This window comes from Pongo pygmaeus, chromosome 17 (assembly GCF_028885625.2).
Source record: "Pongo pygmaeus isolate AG05252 chromosome 17, NHGRI_mPonPyg2-v2.0_pri, whole genome shotgun sequence".
Classification (NCBI taxonomy): domain Eukaryota; kingdom Metazoa; phylum Chordata; class Mammalia; order Primates; family Hominidae; genus Pongo; species Pongo pygmaeus.
The window spans coordinates 61,601,818-61,617,728 of NC_072390.2; the positions used below are offsets into that span (position 1 = coordinate 61,601,818).

At 42.4% G+C, this 15,911-nt stretch overlaps 1 protein-coding gene across 5 annotated transcripts in view; it reads left to right on the forward strand.

The window, feature by feature from the left end:
- Nucleotides 1-15,911, forward strand: part of KATNAL2 (katanin catalytic subunit A1 like 2) — a 330,528-nt gene that overhangs the window by 10,408 nt on the left and 304,209 nt on the right. For 3 of the 5 annotated variants that reach the window (XM_054460933.2, XM_063653643.1, XM_054460934.2), the window contains exons 2-3: nucleotides 7,894-8,097; nucleotides 8,673-8,742. In XM_054460933.2, coding sequence (XP_054316908.1) covers nucleotides 8,039-8,097; nucleotides 8,673-8,742 — 129 coding nt within the window. In that variant the 5' untranslated portion in view covers nucleotides 7,894-8,038. Of the gene's footprint in view, nucleotides 1-7,893; nucleotides 8,098-8,643; nucleotides 8,866-15,911 lie in introns of those variants that run through there. The other 2 variants (XM_054460935.2, XM_063653644.1) reach the window with 2 other exon arrangements.

Genomic DNA, 15,911 nt, shown 5'->3' on the forward strand with positions numbered 1-15,911 from the left:
TCTCAAAAACAATGTTAAATGAAAAGGTCAAGTTGGGAAAAGCTATCTACTCTTTATATACATGTTTCAAAAAACATAAATGCTATATATTCATGGATATATACATATGTGATAAAAATTCAAAACCTTACATGTGAATGGTGACTATCAAAACCAGGACAGCTGGTACCTCTGGAGGATGGGAATAGGATCTGTAAAGGCTATTTTGGGGATTCCACTATAGTTACACAGTTTTCTTTCTTTAAAAAAAGAAAGGATCTGAAGCAAATATGGCAAAATGTTAGGATTTGATAGATCTGGAAGGTGAATATATCAATGTATTATTCTCTACACTTGTATGCTTAAGATATTTTATAACAAAATAAACACAAAATATATCCTAACTCTGATTGTTCTTCAATACTTCCACTGCTACTGCCACCATTTGACCTGGATAACTTGCATTAGCCATCTATCTTATCTCCTTGCTTTCTCTCTCATTCCATATAACATCCATGATAATATTTTATAAATATAAATTAGATGTCACCACCCTCCTATTCAAAACCTTTCAATGGGTTTACATTACTCTAAAGATAAGAATCAAATGCCTTATCACATTCTGCAGTCCCTTATTTCAACTCCCTTTATCCCTGGTTCACTTAGTGTCACTATCCTTCCTCCAGTATCATTATCTATCCTCTCAAACTGCTTGATTTTCTTTATGGAACATGTCACTACCTCAAATTATATTAATTCATGTATTATGGGTATGATCAATTCCTGCACCCCCAGTCCTTTACTAGCATATAAGTTCAATGAAGGCAGGGACTTTATTGTCTATTCTATCCCCATTGTTTGACTCACATCAAGTATGAAATAAGTATTTTCAGAATAAATGAAGAAATGAGGCTAGGCATGGTGGTTCACGCCTGTAATCCCAGCACTTTGGGAGGCCGAGGCAGGCAGATCACAAGGTCAGGAGATCAAAACCATCCTGGCCAACATGGTGGAACCCCGTCTCTAATAAAAAGACAAAAATTAGCTGAGTGTGGTGGCGTGCACCTGTAGTGCCTTGGGAGGCTGAAGCAGGAGAATTGTTGAACCCGGGAGGCGGAGGTTGCAGTGAACCGAGATTGTGCCGCTGCACTCCAGCCTGGGAGGCAGAATGAGACTGTGTCTCACAATTAAAAAAAAAAAAAGAAAGAAAAGAATGATTTATTTTCATTCAAAAAGAGAAGGGATGTCATCTCAGTGGTAAAATATGGCAGAATCAAATGTATGGAGGCTGAAACTTACAGGGTATTCTATCAACATTCACAACACTAATAGCCAAAACCCATAAAGTATTCATCGTGTGCCAGGCATTTCCAAGCACTGGAATCACATACTTTTTGGGGTGCATGTCAACTTTGTTTTCCTTCTTATAGGCCCTGCAGACCTATTCATATCTGAGATCCTGCATGCTAGCCACAATTGATTTGATTTGAAAGCAACACTGATTGAGAGAAAAGTCCATCCTTTAGTCAGAGACAGCATTCTTTTCCTTGCAAGTTTGAGCCGATTGATGTGTAGGCTAAAGAAGTTTGAAGATGAGTCATACTAATGGCAGGACACTTTTGAGTGAAGGGAACAGCTGCTGAGGCCCCTGAAGCTACACTGGTCTCTGCCCTTTCTGAACCTTGTTGCTCAATGTTTCCTTGGCTTAATGACATAGGTTACCCTACTATCCTTCCAGTAAAATACACCCCCTTCATTTTTAAAACTAACAGAGCTAAGTCTCTTTGTTTTATTGATTATTCATTCTCTTAAAGACAAAAAAAGCAAACAATCTCTAAATCAAGGAAACTTGAGTAAGGCAGTCCTTTCCACTCCTTGTCTTATTTAATCCCTACCACATTATGAGAGATTATTACCGTTCCCATTTTACATATGAAGAAACAAGGTTTGAACAGGTCCGATACCTTTCCTAAAATTAGGAGTTAGTGATGGGGCAAGATTCCAGCCCTGGCCTGTATGACTCCAGAGCAGAGCTCTGAACTGTTATGTGGGGCTACAGGAAGGCCGGTAATAGGACTGCAGTAGAGATGAAGTTGGGAAGACAGAGCCAACATTGTGACACCATTCAGGGTAAATTAGAAAATAACACAGTGATGGGGCAAAAACCAGATTTCACTCTGTGGATAAGATCCAATAAAAGCTCTTTAGTCTTACATTCCAACAATCTTTGGCGGAGAGGATATATACCAACACAGAATGTCTGTGTGATTAGAACGCTCTCTCTTTGACAGAGTTGACAGTGTTTAAAGAATGACAGGATACATTTTTTAGAAACATAAAAAAATGGAGTTTTAACAATATATATTCAGAGATGGCTTGTAGTTGACTGTCACAAGGTTTGCAGTTAGGCAGGCACATTTCTTGTTATCCTTGAAAACTCCCTCTCAATCTTGCATGCCTAGAGAAGCTCTGCTGAAGACAGTTTGACATAAATGAGGCTATGAAGACAGAATTCCAAGGTAGGGAGGGGACGAGGAGAGAAAGGGTTTGATGAATTAATGTATGATTTGAAGAGAGTTAATAAAACAAAAAGCTTATGACTAGACATAATCCCAGCATTTTGGGAGGCCGAGTTGGGACAATCACTTGAGGCCAGGAGTTTGAGACCAGCCTGGCTAACATAGCTGGACTCCTGCTCTACAGAAAAATTTAAAAATTACCCGTGTATGGTGGCATACCCCTATAGTCCCAGATAGTTGGGAGGCTGAGGTGGGAGGATCACTTGAACCCAGGAGTTCCAGGCTGCAGTGAGCTATTATGATGGTGCCACTGCACACCAGCCTGAGAGAACAAGACCTTGTCTCCAAAAGCAAACAAACAAAAAAACTTATGATTAAAAAACACTCAGAATCCCAGCATTTTGGGATGCCAAGGCGGGTAGATTACCTGAGGTGAGGAGTTTGAAACCAGCCTGGCCAACGTGGTGAAACCCCATCTCTAATAAAAATACAAAAATTAGTCAGGTGTGGTGGCAAGCACCTGTAATCCCAGCTACTGGGGGTAGGGGTGGGGAGGCTGCTGAGGCGGGGGAATCGCTTGATCCCAGGAGGTGGGGGTTGCACTGAGCCGAGATCATGCCACTGCATTCCAACCTGGGCAACATAGCCAGACTCCATCTCAAAAAACAAAAAACAAACAAACAAAAACCCATTCAGAAATCACCTTACAAAACATCCTTGCTGTCACAGAAAGAATAAGTGGAATAATTGGTTTTCTCCAACTAAAATTGGATTATATTTTTTCAATACTTTAAAAAATAATGTGCCTTGGAGGTGGGGAGGAGTGGGGAGGAAAAGCAAAAAATAAAAATAAAAATAATGTGCCTTGAGAAACAAATGGTAGGCTTGAGCTCTATTTTCGTATCCACCAAATAGTATAATTTTGTTTCTCCTTTTTGAGACAAGGTCTCACTCCTGTTGAGTAGTTGGGACTATAGGTGTGTAAATAATTTCTTCAAAAAAAGTGCTGCTTTCTTCCATTTTAGAGTCAATTTTGCACACATTAGAATGCCTAATATTATCCTAAAAAGGCTCTGTTTATTCTTGTTTTCCAGTTGTTAACACGTAAAGTTTCGGTGTGGCAAAAGGAATAGCCCTCGAATACAAAATTTTCTTTTTAATTCTCAGCAAGGCAAGTTACTTCTATAGAAGGGTGCCTACCCTTACAGATGGAGCAATGGTGAGCGCACACTTGGACAGGGGAGGGGAAGGAGTGCGCCTGCTGCTGTGTCGTTCCCTACCGGCTAGGGTCAGAGGGCACAGGCTAAACTAATTCCGATTGGCTAATTTAAATTAAAGGGTGAGTGCTTTGGCGGGAGTCAGAGCAGAGCAGGTAGCAGATAATCGGTATGAGTCAGGGTGGAGTAAGTAATCGAAAAAGGTTGCTTTATGAGGAAGTTAAGTTTAAAAGTAGAAGGCAAATAATTGAACATACTGACATATTAATTCTTTGAAAAGAAATTTAGAACTCATATCTAATACAGCCTTTTGTTCTCCATATGTTTCATCTTGGATAGTTTCTGCTGTTACATTACCAAGTTCACTGATCCTTTTTCTGCAATTCTAATCAGCTGTTAAGCTCATCCAGTAAATTTTTAATTTCAGAAGTTCATTTTGGGTCAGGCGCGGTGGCTCACGCCTGTAATCCCAACACTTTGGGAGGCCGAGGCGGGCGGATCACGAGGTCAGGAGATTGAGACCATCTTGGCCAACATGGAGAAACCCTGTCTCTACTAAAATACAAAAATTAGCCGGGCGTGGTGGTGCGTGCCTGTAATCCCAGCTACTTGGGAGGCTGAGGCAGGGGAATCACTTAAACCTTGGAGGCGGAGGTTGCAGTGAGCTGAGATTGCACCACTGCACTCCAGACTCCAGCCTGGCGACAAGAGCAAGACTCCATCTCAAACAAACAAATAAACAAACAAAAGTTCATTTTGTTCTATTATAATATCTTCTATCTGTCTCCTCATTATGCTTATAGTTTTCCTTTCTTGACTACAATAATAGTTATTTTAAAGTCCTTGTCTGCTATTCAATCATCTCTGTAATTCCTGGATATGTTTCTAATGATTTATTTTTCTCCTGTTCATTGGTCACATTATTCTGCTTTTGTAATTTTTTTTTTTTTGCATATCTAGCAATTTTGGTTGGATGTTGGATATTGTGAATAAGATGTTGTTGAGTACCTAAACTTTGTTTTCTTCCTTTAAAGAATGCTGGGTTTTATTTTGTCAGGCAGATAAGTTACTTGCAGATCAACTCTATCCTTTTGAGGTTTGTTTTAAACCTTGTGAGGGTTTGGCCAACAGGGTTTGGAGTAGTACTCTGACTACTCCAACTGTGAATTTCTCTCAGGCCTGTGTGAGTAATGGTAATTTTTCTACTTGCAGCACTCTGGAAGTTGTTCTTTCTGCGTTTTTTGATGTGTATGGTCTCATAGACTCTCATCCTTGGCACACACAAGTTAGAATCCATCCAAAGACCCAAGGAGACTCCTATACAAATTTCTAGAATTTTTTTTCTGTGTACTCATTCTTTTCCAGTAATTTTGTCAGGCATTTGAACTACAGCAACTCAGTCTTGAATAGGAGCTGGGTAAAATGAGGCTGAGACCTGCTGGGCTGCATTCTCAGAAGGTTGAGGCATTCTAAGTCACAGGATGAGATAGGAGGTCAGCACAAGATACAGGACATAAAGACCTTGCTGATGAAACAGGTTGCAGTAAAGAAGCTGGCCAAAATCCACCAAAACCAAGATGGTGATGAGAGTGACCTTTGGTCATCCTCACTGCTACACTCCCACCAGCACCATGACAGTTTACAAATGCCATGACAATGTTAGGAAGTTACCCGATATGGTCTAAAAAGGGGAGGCATGAATAATCCACCCCCTGTTTAGTATATCATCAAGAAATAACCAAAAAATGGGCAACCAGCAGCCATCAGGGCTGCCCTGCCTATGGAGTAGCCATTCCTTTACTTTCCTGATAAACTTGCTTTCACTTTATGGAGTCACCCTGAATTCTTCCTTGTGCAAGATTTAAGAACCCTCTTTTGGGGTCTGTATCAGGACTCCTTTCTGTTAACAATTTGTCCCGCAAGTTTAACCTGATTTAGCATCCCCAAACTTCTACCTGTCAACTTAGTGAAGCTAACATGCTCTATTTTTGTTCCTTCTTCTGTACTAAAGTCCAAAAAGGACTTCCACACAGAGATCTAGCATGATTGTAGGCTCACCTTAATTGTTTTTCTTCCCTCTTGTATCTCAGTTCTGTGATGCCTATTGTCTTATTTGCGAAAACTATTTCTCACTTATCTTGTCTAGTTTGTTGTGTAGTGGTCTAGTTTTCTAGTTGTTTAGAGTAGCAGGTCTAGTCCAGTACCAGTTACTTGATATGGCCAGAGGAAGAAGCTCTTTGAAAACATTTCTGTAGCAAAATGTTAACTAACAGATTTGTGTCCCTTAGAAAAGACAATTTCAAAGGTTATAGTTTCATTGCCTTGTAAGACATAAACAAGTTTTGTATCTAACCTAGCAGTCTTATAAAGTTGGCCCTCTGTATCCATGGGTTTGGCATCTGGGGATTCAAACAACTAAGAATTGAAAATATTAAGAATAAATAGTACAACAATAAAAATTAATACAAATAAAAAATGCAGTATAATGAGTATTAACACAGAATTTACATTGTATTAGGTATTATAGTAATCTAGAGATGTTTTCAAGTATACGAGATGGGTTGGGAGCAGTGGTTCACATCTGTAATCCCAGCACTTTGGGAGGCCAAGGGGGTGGATCACTTGAGGTCAGGAGGTCGAGACCAGCCTGGCCAACATGGTGAAACCCCATATGTACTAAAAATACAACAATTAGCTGGATGTGGTGGTGGGTGCCTGTAATCCCAGCTACTCAGGAGGCTGAGGGAGGAGAATTGCTTGAAGTAGGAAGGCAGAGGTTGCAATGAGCCGAGATCACGCCACTGCACTCCAGGCTGAGCAACACAGTGAGACTTCGTCTCAAAATAAATAAATAAATAAATAAATAAAAATAAAAAATAAAGTATATGGAAATTAGCTGGGCGTGGTGGCATGCGCTTGTAATCCCAGCTACTCAGGAGACTGAGGCAGAGAATTGCCTGAACCTGGGAGGTGGAGGTTGCAGTGAACCAAGATCGTGCCACTGCACTCCAGCCTGGGCAACAGAGCAAGACTCTGTCTCAAAAACTAACTAAATAAATAAATAAATAAAGTATACAGGATGATGTGCATACTTATATGCAAGTAGCATGACATTTCTTATAAGGAACATAAGCATCCCCAATTTTGGTATCAGTGGGAACCATAGAACCAGTTTCCAGTAGATGCTAAGGGACACTATACTAACATTGTTTTCTAAAAATGTCTGTAAATATTCAGTTCCTTATAATGCTCTTTAAACCAGCTTTACCATCTTATTGGCTCCCTCATTAATGAGTTAGGCAAAATCATTGACAGGTGTTCATTCATATCAAAGAATCACATTTTTAACTTTTTGAAAACCATATGTCAGCAAAACAATGTGATAAGTGCAGTATGAAAACTATGTTGTGGAATCAGGAACTAATTTGTTCGCTGCCTAAGCTTCGCCTAGGGTAAGTATAGTGATTGTTAGGAGAAAACGCCATTGAGTTATCCTAGAAGGTGATATTTGAGCTGTCTTAGCAGGTAATATAGACTTTTCTTATGCAGCAGGGGTGAGAGTGGTCCTCCAAGCCAAGTAAACTACTTATTAGTCATTCAAAAGCATTGTAAGCAGTTCGCTTGTGTTAGAGTGGGGTTGCCTGTATCCAGGTGGGAATTAGAGGTGAGACTGGACAGGAAGGGTGGAAGCAAGGCATAGTGAAAAGAGCACTGGCTTCAGTCAGGAAACAGGTTTGCATCCTAACTCTATCTAGAACTACTTAATAATTTGGCTTTTTGGGCCTGTTTGCATAACTGTAAATTGGGGCATTAATAACTTCTCCATGTTGTGTTAGGATTATATTAGATGGCCAAGTAAATCACATAGTACATTGGTGCTGTAGATGTTTAATAAATTACAGTTATGATTATTAATTAGAAAGTGGTCAACAATTTCACATGGTGCCAAGTTGGAATAAGATAAAGAATATTAAATAATCTGTAATCGGATTTCCCAATTAGGAAGTTATTGACGACTCTGGCAGGAACTGCTTCAAAGGAGCAGGAGCAGAATGTGTTGAGAAATGGGTGGAAGGTGAGGAAATGAGGAAGAGGATAGCTAGTCCTTTCAGAAAGCTTGCCCTGAATGGGAGAGAGGTGATTCAGTTCAACACTTATGAGAACTTTTTTTTTTGTAGATTGAGGAGACTTGAATATTTTTGTATCCTGAAGGGAGAAATGGATGAAGAAGACTGAAGATAATGATGAAGGGATAATTTGGAATAGGATTCACAGCAAGAGAGACAGAAGAGAAAGACATTGAAGAAACAGACTAGTTAACACATGAAGAAAATAGAGCAGAGGAAAACACGTCCATGTTTTTCCACGTCTAATGAGAACAGGTCTGATGTGAAAGGAATTGGAGGAGAAGGGGAAGTTTGATGATGCACAGTTTGCATCCCAGAAGGCTCTTGACAACCAAAGTGTCCTCAGCAGATTCGCCCAGTCTAGATTGACCATGCACAGAGAATTTCAAAGAAAAGCAGAATAGATTTCCAAACCTTTACCCTAATCCAGGGAGAAGACGGGACGTCAAAATATAGTCTTGGGTATAGAAGCATTGGGTCGCAAAGGCCTGAACAACTGCTGAAATCAAGGACAAATATTATGGTGTATGACCCTGGGTCAGCTTGTATTTTATAAACGAATTAAGAAAACCAAAACAATTGCAAAGCCCGCCCCATGCTGTAACAATCTTCCCTCTTCGATCTCTTCATTGACCAGTGTCAGGCAAACACTCTGGATTAAACATGCATGGTCTAACATTGATTGGCATGTTAAATAATCCTTCTGTGGCCAGCGATTGGCGGGCGTGTCTAGGCTCTAGCCAATCCGGAAAGGGGCGGGCTGGTTAAGAGTCAGGTTCCTTAGATCGACCGGTCAGCCCAGTAACTGACTCCTTTTCTCCCTTCTCTAGGGTCCTAGCACAGTGTCTGATGGAGCTTTCCTACCAGACCCTCAAATTCACGCATCAGGCACGGGAAGCGGTAAGGAACGCATATATAAGAAATGACTATACCAAGAACCCCTCTCCTACTGTTGCTGCAGGACGATTCCGAGTCTCCGGTTGCTATGGCGACAGAGTCCGCTACTAGAGCAGCGCAAACGCGGTGAGAGGCGCTCAGCCGGTGATGTTAAATCCCGGGCTGGGCTCGCAGCCGTGATGGAGGGAAAAATAAATGAGACACAGGCGGGTTTGGGGGTGACAACGGGTCGGATGAAAGGGACGGCAGGGTCGGTTCCTGATTGAGGAAATGAGGTATCGAGGGGGAGGTGTTATTAGACGCTGGATCTTGATTGGGTGAATGGATTTGGGGAGTGGTCAAAATTAGATTGTTGAAAGACAGGAAAACATTGACCTGGGAGTGAGTTAGAATATTGGCTTCTGATCTTGATTTGCCATTACCAAGGCGAGAGATCTTAGGCATTTAATTCCCCTCTTGGGCTTCAGTTTCTCCATCTGAAAGTCAGGGAATTGGACTGTAATCTTTTTCGCACGAAGATTACATGAGCTCTACAATACATTAAGTGGTTTACCGTGGTCTGTATCACCTGCTACTGGCCAGCAATTCTTTCCACAGCGATGAACATGAATTGAGGACACATTTGTCTGCCAGGCACTGGGGAGATAAAAACAACGTGGGGGCGGGGGGAAGGAAAAATAAAATTAAAGTTAAAAAATACTTCTACCTGGATCTCATTCCTAGAGGTTCAGAATTACTGGCTTGGGATGAATCCTATGCATCAATATTTTTAGAAAGCTCAAAAGGTGATTACAGTGTGTAGCCAAGGTTATGAACCACAGCTCTAGTATCTCCTACCTTTTAAAAACTAATAGTACACAAAAAGGTAACCCTCTGGCTTCATACCCCTTATGGTTACCAGCCTCTGTTTATTTCTCTCCATCTTCTAGAAAAGGTTGGCTACACATATTGTTGCTAATTCCTCACCTCCGGATTGTACTTAAGCCTATTTTAATCTGAGCATGAACTACCTGCCTCAGAATCTTTTGGGTTACCCTTTAATAGAGCAGATTCTTGGGCCTCATGAAGACACTGAATCAGAAACCCTCTGGGATGATTTCTTGAAACTTGCACTTTAAGCACGAACTCTACATTTGAAAAACACAGCCGTAAAAGTTCTCATATATTTTCATGACTTCTAGTACTATCTTTTAAAAATTTATCTTTTTGGAGACAGAGTCTTGCTCTGTCGCCCAGGCTGGAGTGCAGTGGCATGATCTCAGCTCACTGCAGCCTCCATCTGCCGGGTTCAAGTGATTCTCCTGCCTCAGCCTCCCGAGTAGCTGGGACTACAGTTATGCGCCACCATGCCCAGCTAATTTTTTGTATTTTTAGTAGAGATGGGGTTTCACCATGTTGCCCAGTTTGGTCTCGAACTTTTGAGCTCAGGCAATCTTCCCCCCTCAGCCTCCCAAAGTGCTAGGATAACAGGCATGAGCCACCGTGCCTGGCCGACTTCTTCTTCTTCTTCTTCTTTTTTTTTTTTTTTTTTTTGAGACGGAGTTTTGCTCTTGTTGACCAGGCTGGAGTGCAATGGTGTGATCTCGGCTCACCGCAACCTCTGCCTCCTGGTTTCAAGCGATTCTCCTGCCTCAGCCTCCCGAGTAGCTGGGATTACAGGCATGTGCCACCATGCCCAGCTAATTTGTTTGTTTTAGTAGAGATGGGGTTTCTCCATGTTGGTCAGGCAGGTCTCGAACTCCTGACCTCAGGTGATCCGCCTGCCTTGGCCTTCCAAAGTGCTGGGATTACAAGCATGAGCCACCGTGCTTGGCCAAACTTCTAATACTATCTATATGCCAAAAACTCCCCCAACCTACCTCAACTGGACTTCTTTGTTAAGCCCCAGACCAATGATCCAGAAGATAAAATATGAATAGGACAATGGATCAATGGATTACTTGACATATCTACTGGGGTGTTGCAAGTATCTGCATTGTGTGTGTGTGTGTGTGTGTGTGTTTGAGACAGGGTTCCACTCAGTCATTCAGGCTGGAGTGCAGTGGTGCGATCATGGCTCACTATAGTCTCAACCTGCTCAAGGGATCCTCCTGCCTCAGCCATTCAAGTAGCGGGAACTACAGGCATGCACCACCATGCCCGGCTAATTTTTCTGTGTATTTAGTAGAGATGGGTTTTGCCATGTTGCCCAGGCTGGTCTTGAACTCCTAGGCTCAAGTGATCCTCCCACCTCCGCCTCCCACAGTGCTGGAATTATAGGCATGAGCCACTATGCCTTGCATCTTAACTTGTTTAATGCCTAACTACTTCTCTTCCTTCTCCTTTTCCTTTTCTCCTTCTCCTTTTTCTCCTTCTCCTTCTTTTCTTCAACAGGGTCTTATTCTGTCACCCAGGCTGGAATGCAGTGGTGTGATCTCAGCTCACTGCAACCTCCATCTCCCAGGCTCAGGTGATTCCCCCACCTCAACCTCCCAAGTAGCTGGAACCACAGGCATGTACCATCACACCTGGTTAAATTTTGTATTTTTTGTAGAGAATTTCACCATGTTGCCTGGGCTGGTCTCAAACTCCTGGGCTCAAGTGATCTGCCTGCCTTGGCCTCCCAAAGTCCTCGGATTACAAGCGTGAGCCTTCATGTCTGGCTTAATGCTTAACTTTTAACTGTCCTCTCTAAAACCTGTACCTTTCCCAGTCTTTCCCCATGGGGGAACCACCCCAATGAAACCACCATTCATCCGATTGCTCAAATCATAATTCTGGGGGTTATCCTTAGCTCCTTCTTTCTCCTAGTCCCTCTCCTCTGTTCTCTACAAGAGGAAGACATCAGCAAATCTTACTGATTCTACTTCTATAATGTATCTTTAATAATCCATATATTCACATCCACCTCCTGATCTAAACCTCCATGCCCTGTCACTGGAACCACGTTAATAGCATCTTAGCTATTCCCCGTTGGTTTCTGCCTCTCTTCAGTCCATCCTTCATCCAATGATCAGGGTGATTTTCTTAAAAATAGTGCCACTCATTTAATGGGATCCTTTTAATGGCTTTCCATTACACTTGGGATAAACCCTCCAAATCTTGACAAGACCTACAAAGCACTGCAATAAAGCCCAACCTCTGCCTCCATGCTTTTCCTCTCCATTTTCTGTGTTGCCTCTCAGTGCTCCAGCCACATTCTCCCTAATCTGATGTCTGACAACTCCATAGCATTTATGCCATAAATTTAGTATTTAATTGGATTAATTATATTGGTATCTGTTGCTTGCATGTAACAGATAATATAAATTTCTTGGAACTTGAAAGCAAGGCAGGAACTCAAGCCTTGTTTTTTGTTTTAGTCCCTAGATGGCGCTAAGAGCAGTATTTAGGTATGCTCACTGATGGTTTGATCTCTTGGGGTCTATGTGCAAGGAATTGTGCTGAGTAGGAATCTGGAGAAGCTGGAGGAGGGGATGTGATCCAGTGTGTTAGATATAAAGAGGACTGCACGTCCACAAGACACTGTGATCACCCACATCATCTACTGTATTGGGATTTTCAGAATATTTTCTTTGTATTTGGTTTATTTTTGTTGTTTCAAATTATTTATTTACACATATATTTTCAATTTTTAATTTTTAACAAAGTAATGGCAGCACATCACTTAAAATTGTAATAGTTCAACAAAATTTGAAAAAAACCGAGTCTCCTGCTTCACCTCAACTGGCCCTTACTTAATTACTGCTCCCCAGAAGCAACTACTTCGACTTGTGGCAGCTTCTTCAAAATAACATGTTTATACTCTTTTTCTTTTTTTGAGGCAGAGTTTCGCTCTTGATGCCCAGGCTAGAGTGCAATGGTGTGATCTCGGCTCACCACAACCTCGTCCTCCTGGGTTCAAGCGATTCTCCTGCCTCAGCCTCCTGAGTAGCTGGGGCTACAGGTGCCCACCACCATACCTGGCTAATTTTGTATTTTTAGTAGAGACGGGGTTTCTCCACGTTGGCCGGGCTGGTCTCGAACTCCCAACCTCAGGTGATCTGCCTGCCTCGGCCTCCCGAAGTGCTGAGATTACAGACGTGAGCCACCGCGCCCAGTGATGTTCATACTCCTGAAACTTGATTTTTCATTCTCAATTATAGTTGACTCACTTTTATGAAGATGAGCACTGAACTCTCTTCTACTTCTCCCTGTCCTTGGCCTCCTCCCACCATCAGTATGTACTTCCCTTCCCTCATTCTCTCAACATGGAGAGAAATTCTATCATAATTTTCATTAAATCAATTTTCAGTATTAATATTAATCTGATTGCATAAATACTATTTAGAGCTGAGCCATACGGTGCACTTTGGTTATATTTTATATTTTATTTAACTTTTGGGACAAGACTCAATCGTATATTAACCAATGCATTCTTCTCTGGTTTACTTTTCTGTATATTTGATACCACTTCCTTCCTAGACTTTCCAACAGAACTGTAAAATTCTTAACGTGGGGAAGCTCATCAGGTAATTTCTAAGTCTGATTTTTTTTTTTTTTTTTTTACTGGGTGGTATCCTTTCTGGATCTCCGAGATTCTCCTGCTGTGTCAACTCATTGCTCTTTGGGCTTAGTATACAGCTTTTTTTTTTTTTTTTTTTTTTTTTTTTTTTTTTTTTTTGCTAGGAAATCCCTTCCTCCCTTCCCTGTGTTAGAAATCCTGCTTCCTGGGCTCCATGTCTTCCCCCTTCTTGCCCTATATCCCTCTTGTAGTGAAACATAACCAATAACTACCTGAGAAAAGATATATGGGAGGTAAAGTTTTGGAAACAAAGTATCTATGAAACTTCTCTCACCTTGATTGGTGATTTGGCTGAGGTTAATACTCTAGGTTGGGACTGAGTTCATCTCAATTGAGAAGGCATTGCTCCATTACTTTTTTAATTAATTAATTAATTAATTATTTTAAGCAGGGTCTTGCTCTGTCTGGAGTGGCCCGACCTTGGCTCACTGTAACCTCCACCTCCAGGGTTCAAGCTATTATTCCCATGCCTCAGCCTCCCAAGTAGTTGGGATTACAGGGGTGCACCACCATGCCCGGCTAACTTCCTATTTTTAGTAGACACGGGGTTTCACCACGTCGTCCAGGCTGGTCTCGACCTCCTGGCCTCAAGTGCTCCACCTGCCTTGGCCTCCCAAAGTGCTGGGATTACAGGCATGAGCCACCATGCTAGGCCCCAGTTTCTTTCTTTCTTTCTTTTTTAGAGACAGACAGAGTCTCTCCCAGGCTGGAGTGCATTGGCATGATTTAGCTCATTGCAGCCTTGAATTCTTGGGCACAAATGATCCTCCCACCTCAGCATCCCAAGTAGCTGGGACTACAAATGTGCACCACCACACCTGGTTAAATTTTTTATTTTTTGTAGAGACAGGGATCTCACTATGTTGCACAGGCTGGTTTCAAACCCCTGGCCTCAAGTGATCTTCCCCCACCCACCACCTAGGCCTTCTAAAGTGCTGGGATTATAGGCATGAGCCATTGCACTCAGCCTGCAAGTATGGTTTTTTTTTTTTTTTTTGAGATGGAGTCTCACTCTGTCACCCAAGCTGGAGTGCAATGGTGCGATCTCGGCTCACTGCAACCTCTGCCTCCCGGGTTCAAGCGATTCTCCTGCCTCAGCCTCCCGAGTAGCTGGGACTCTAGGTGCGTACCACCACACCCTGCTAATTTTTGTATTTTTAGTAGAGACGGAAGTTTAACCATATTGGTCAGGATGATCTCAAACTCCTGACCTCATGATCCACCTGCCTCGGCCTCCCGAAGTGTTGTGATTATAGGCGTGAGCCACTGCCCCCGGCCCAGGTATGTTTTTTATTGATGGCTGAATGTTCCTTTTTCACCGTATCCTGTTCTTGCAAGATGTCATGGTTTCTTTCATCTCTCTGAGGAGGTTTTCCTTTCCTTCCTGCCTGCCTGCCTTTCTTTTTCTTTCTCTTTTTCTTTCTTTTGTTTCCTTCCTCCCTTCTCTTTGTTTCCTTCCCTCCCTCCCTCCCTGCTTCCTTCCTTCTTTTTTTTTTTTTTTTTTTTGAGGCGGAGTCTCGCTCTGTTGCCCAGGCTGGAGTGCAGTGGCACGATCTCGGCTCACTGGAACCTCTGCCTCCCAGGTTCAAGTGATTCTCCTGCCTCTGCCTCCTGAGTAACTGGGACTACAGGCATGTGCCAACACGCCCGGCTAATTTTTTGAATTTTTAGTAGAGATGGGGTTTCACCGTGTTAGCCAGGATGGTTTCGATCTCCTGCCCGCCTCAGCTTCCCAAAGTTCTGGGATTACAGGCGTGAGCCACCGCTCCCGGCACCTTCCTTCTTTTCTTTTTCTTTCTTTCTTCTAACATTTTGTCTGTTTCCCCTTACGTTACTTTTTGTATTTTTTAATTTGTAGTTTTGTCTTTCATGTGGGATATTTTCCTCAAAAGTCAGTGATACATGGTTGTCCATTTATTTTTAAGAATGAGACACCTAGGCTGGGCATGGTGGCTCACACCACTAATGCCAACACTTTGGGAGGCTGAGGCAGGTGGAGTGCTTGAGGCCAGAGGTCGAGACCAGCCTGGGCAACGTGATGAAACCCTGTGTCTACTAAAAATAGAAAGTTAGCCGGGCATGGTGGCACCACCCCTGTGTTAGAGGTGGGAGGGTTGCTTAAGTCCAGGAGTTTGAGACCAGCCTGGACAACATAGTTAGACCTCATCTCAACAAAAAATAAGCAAAACAAACTGGGCATGGTGACAAGTGCTGGTGGTCCCAGCTACCTGGAGGGCTAAAGTGGGAAGATCACTTGGGACCGGCAGGTTGAGGCTGTAGTGAGCCGTGATCACACCACTGCACTCCAACCTAGGCAACACATGGAGACCCTGTCTCAAAAAAAAAACAAGAAAAAAAAAGAATGAGACACCTAAAAGTTAATTAGAATTTTTGTGTTTTAGAGGAGGCTTGTCTCACAAAGATGATTTTGTACCTGGTAGGATAATCAGGTACCAGGGCCCTTTTCATTGGGGGATGCCAAATGTCAGTTATGTGTAGGTCTTTTTTCTGAGGCCTTCCATTTCTATGCTCTCCTTCAGGGAATAAGGGCAAAATAAGTTTCGTTGCCAGTAGTGTTGGAGAGAACAGAGGAAGACTTTGTGGGGGTGAAAGCAGGGAATGGAAGGTG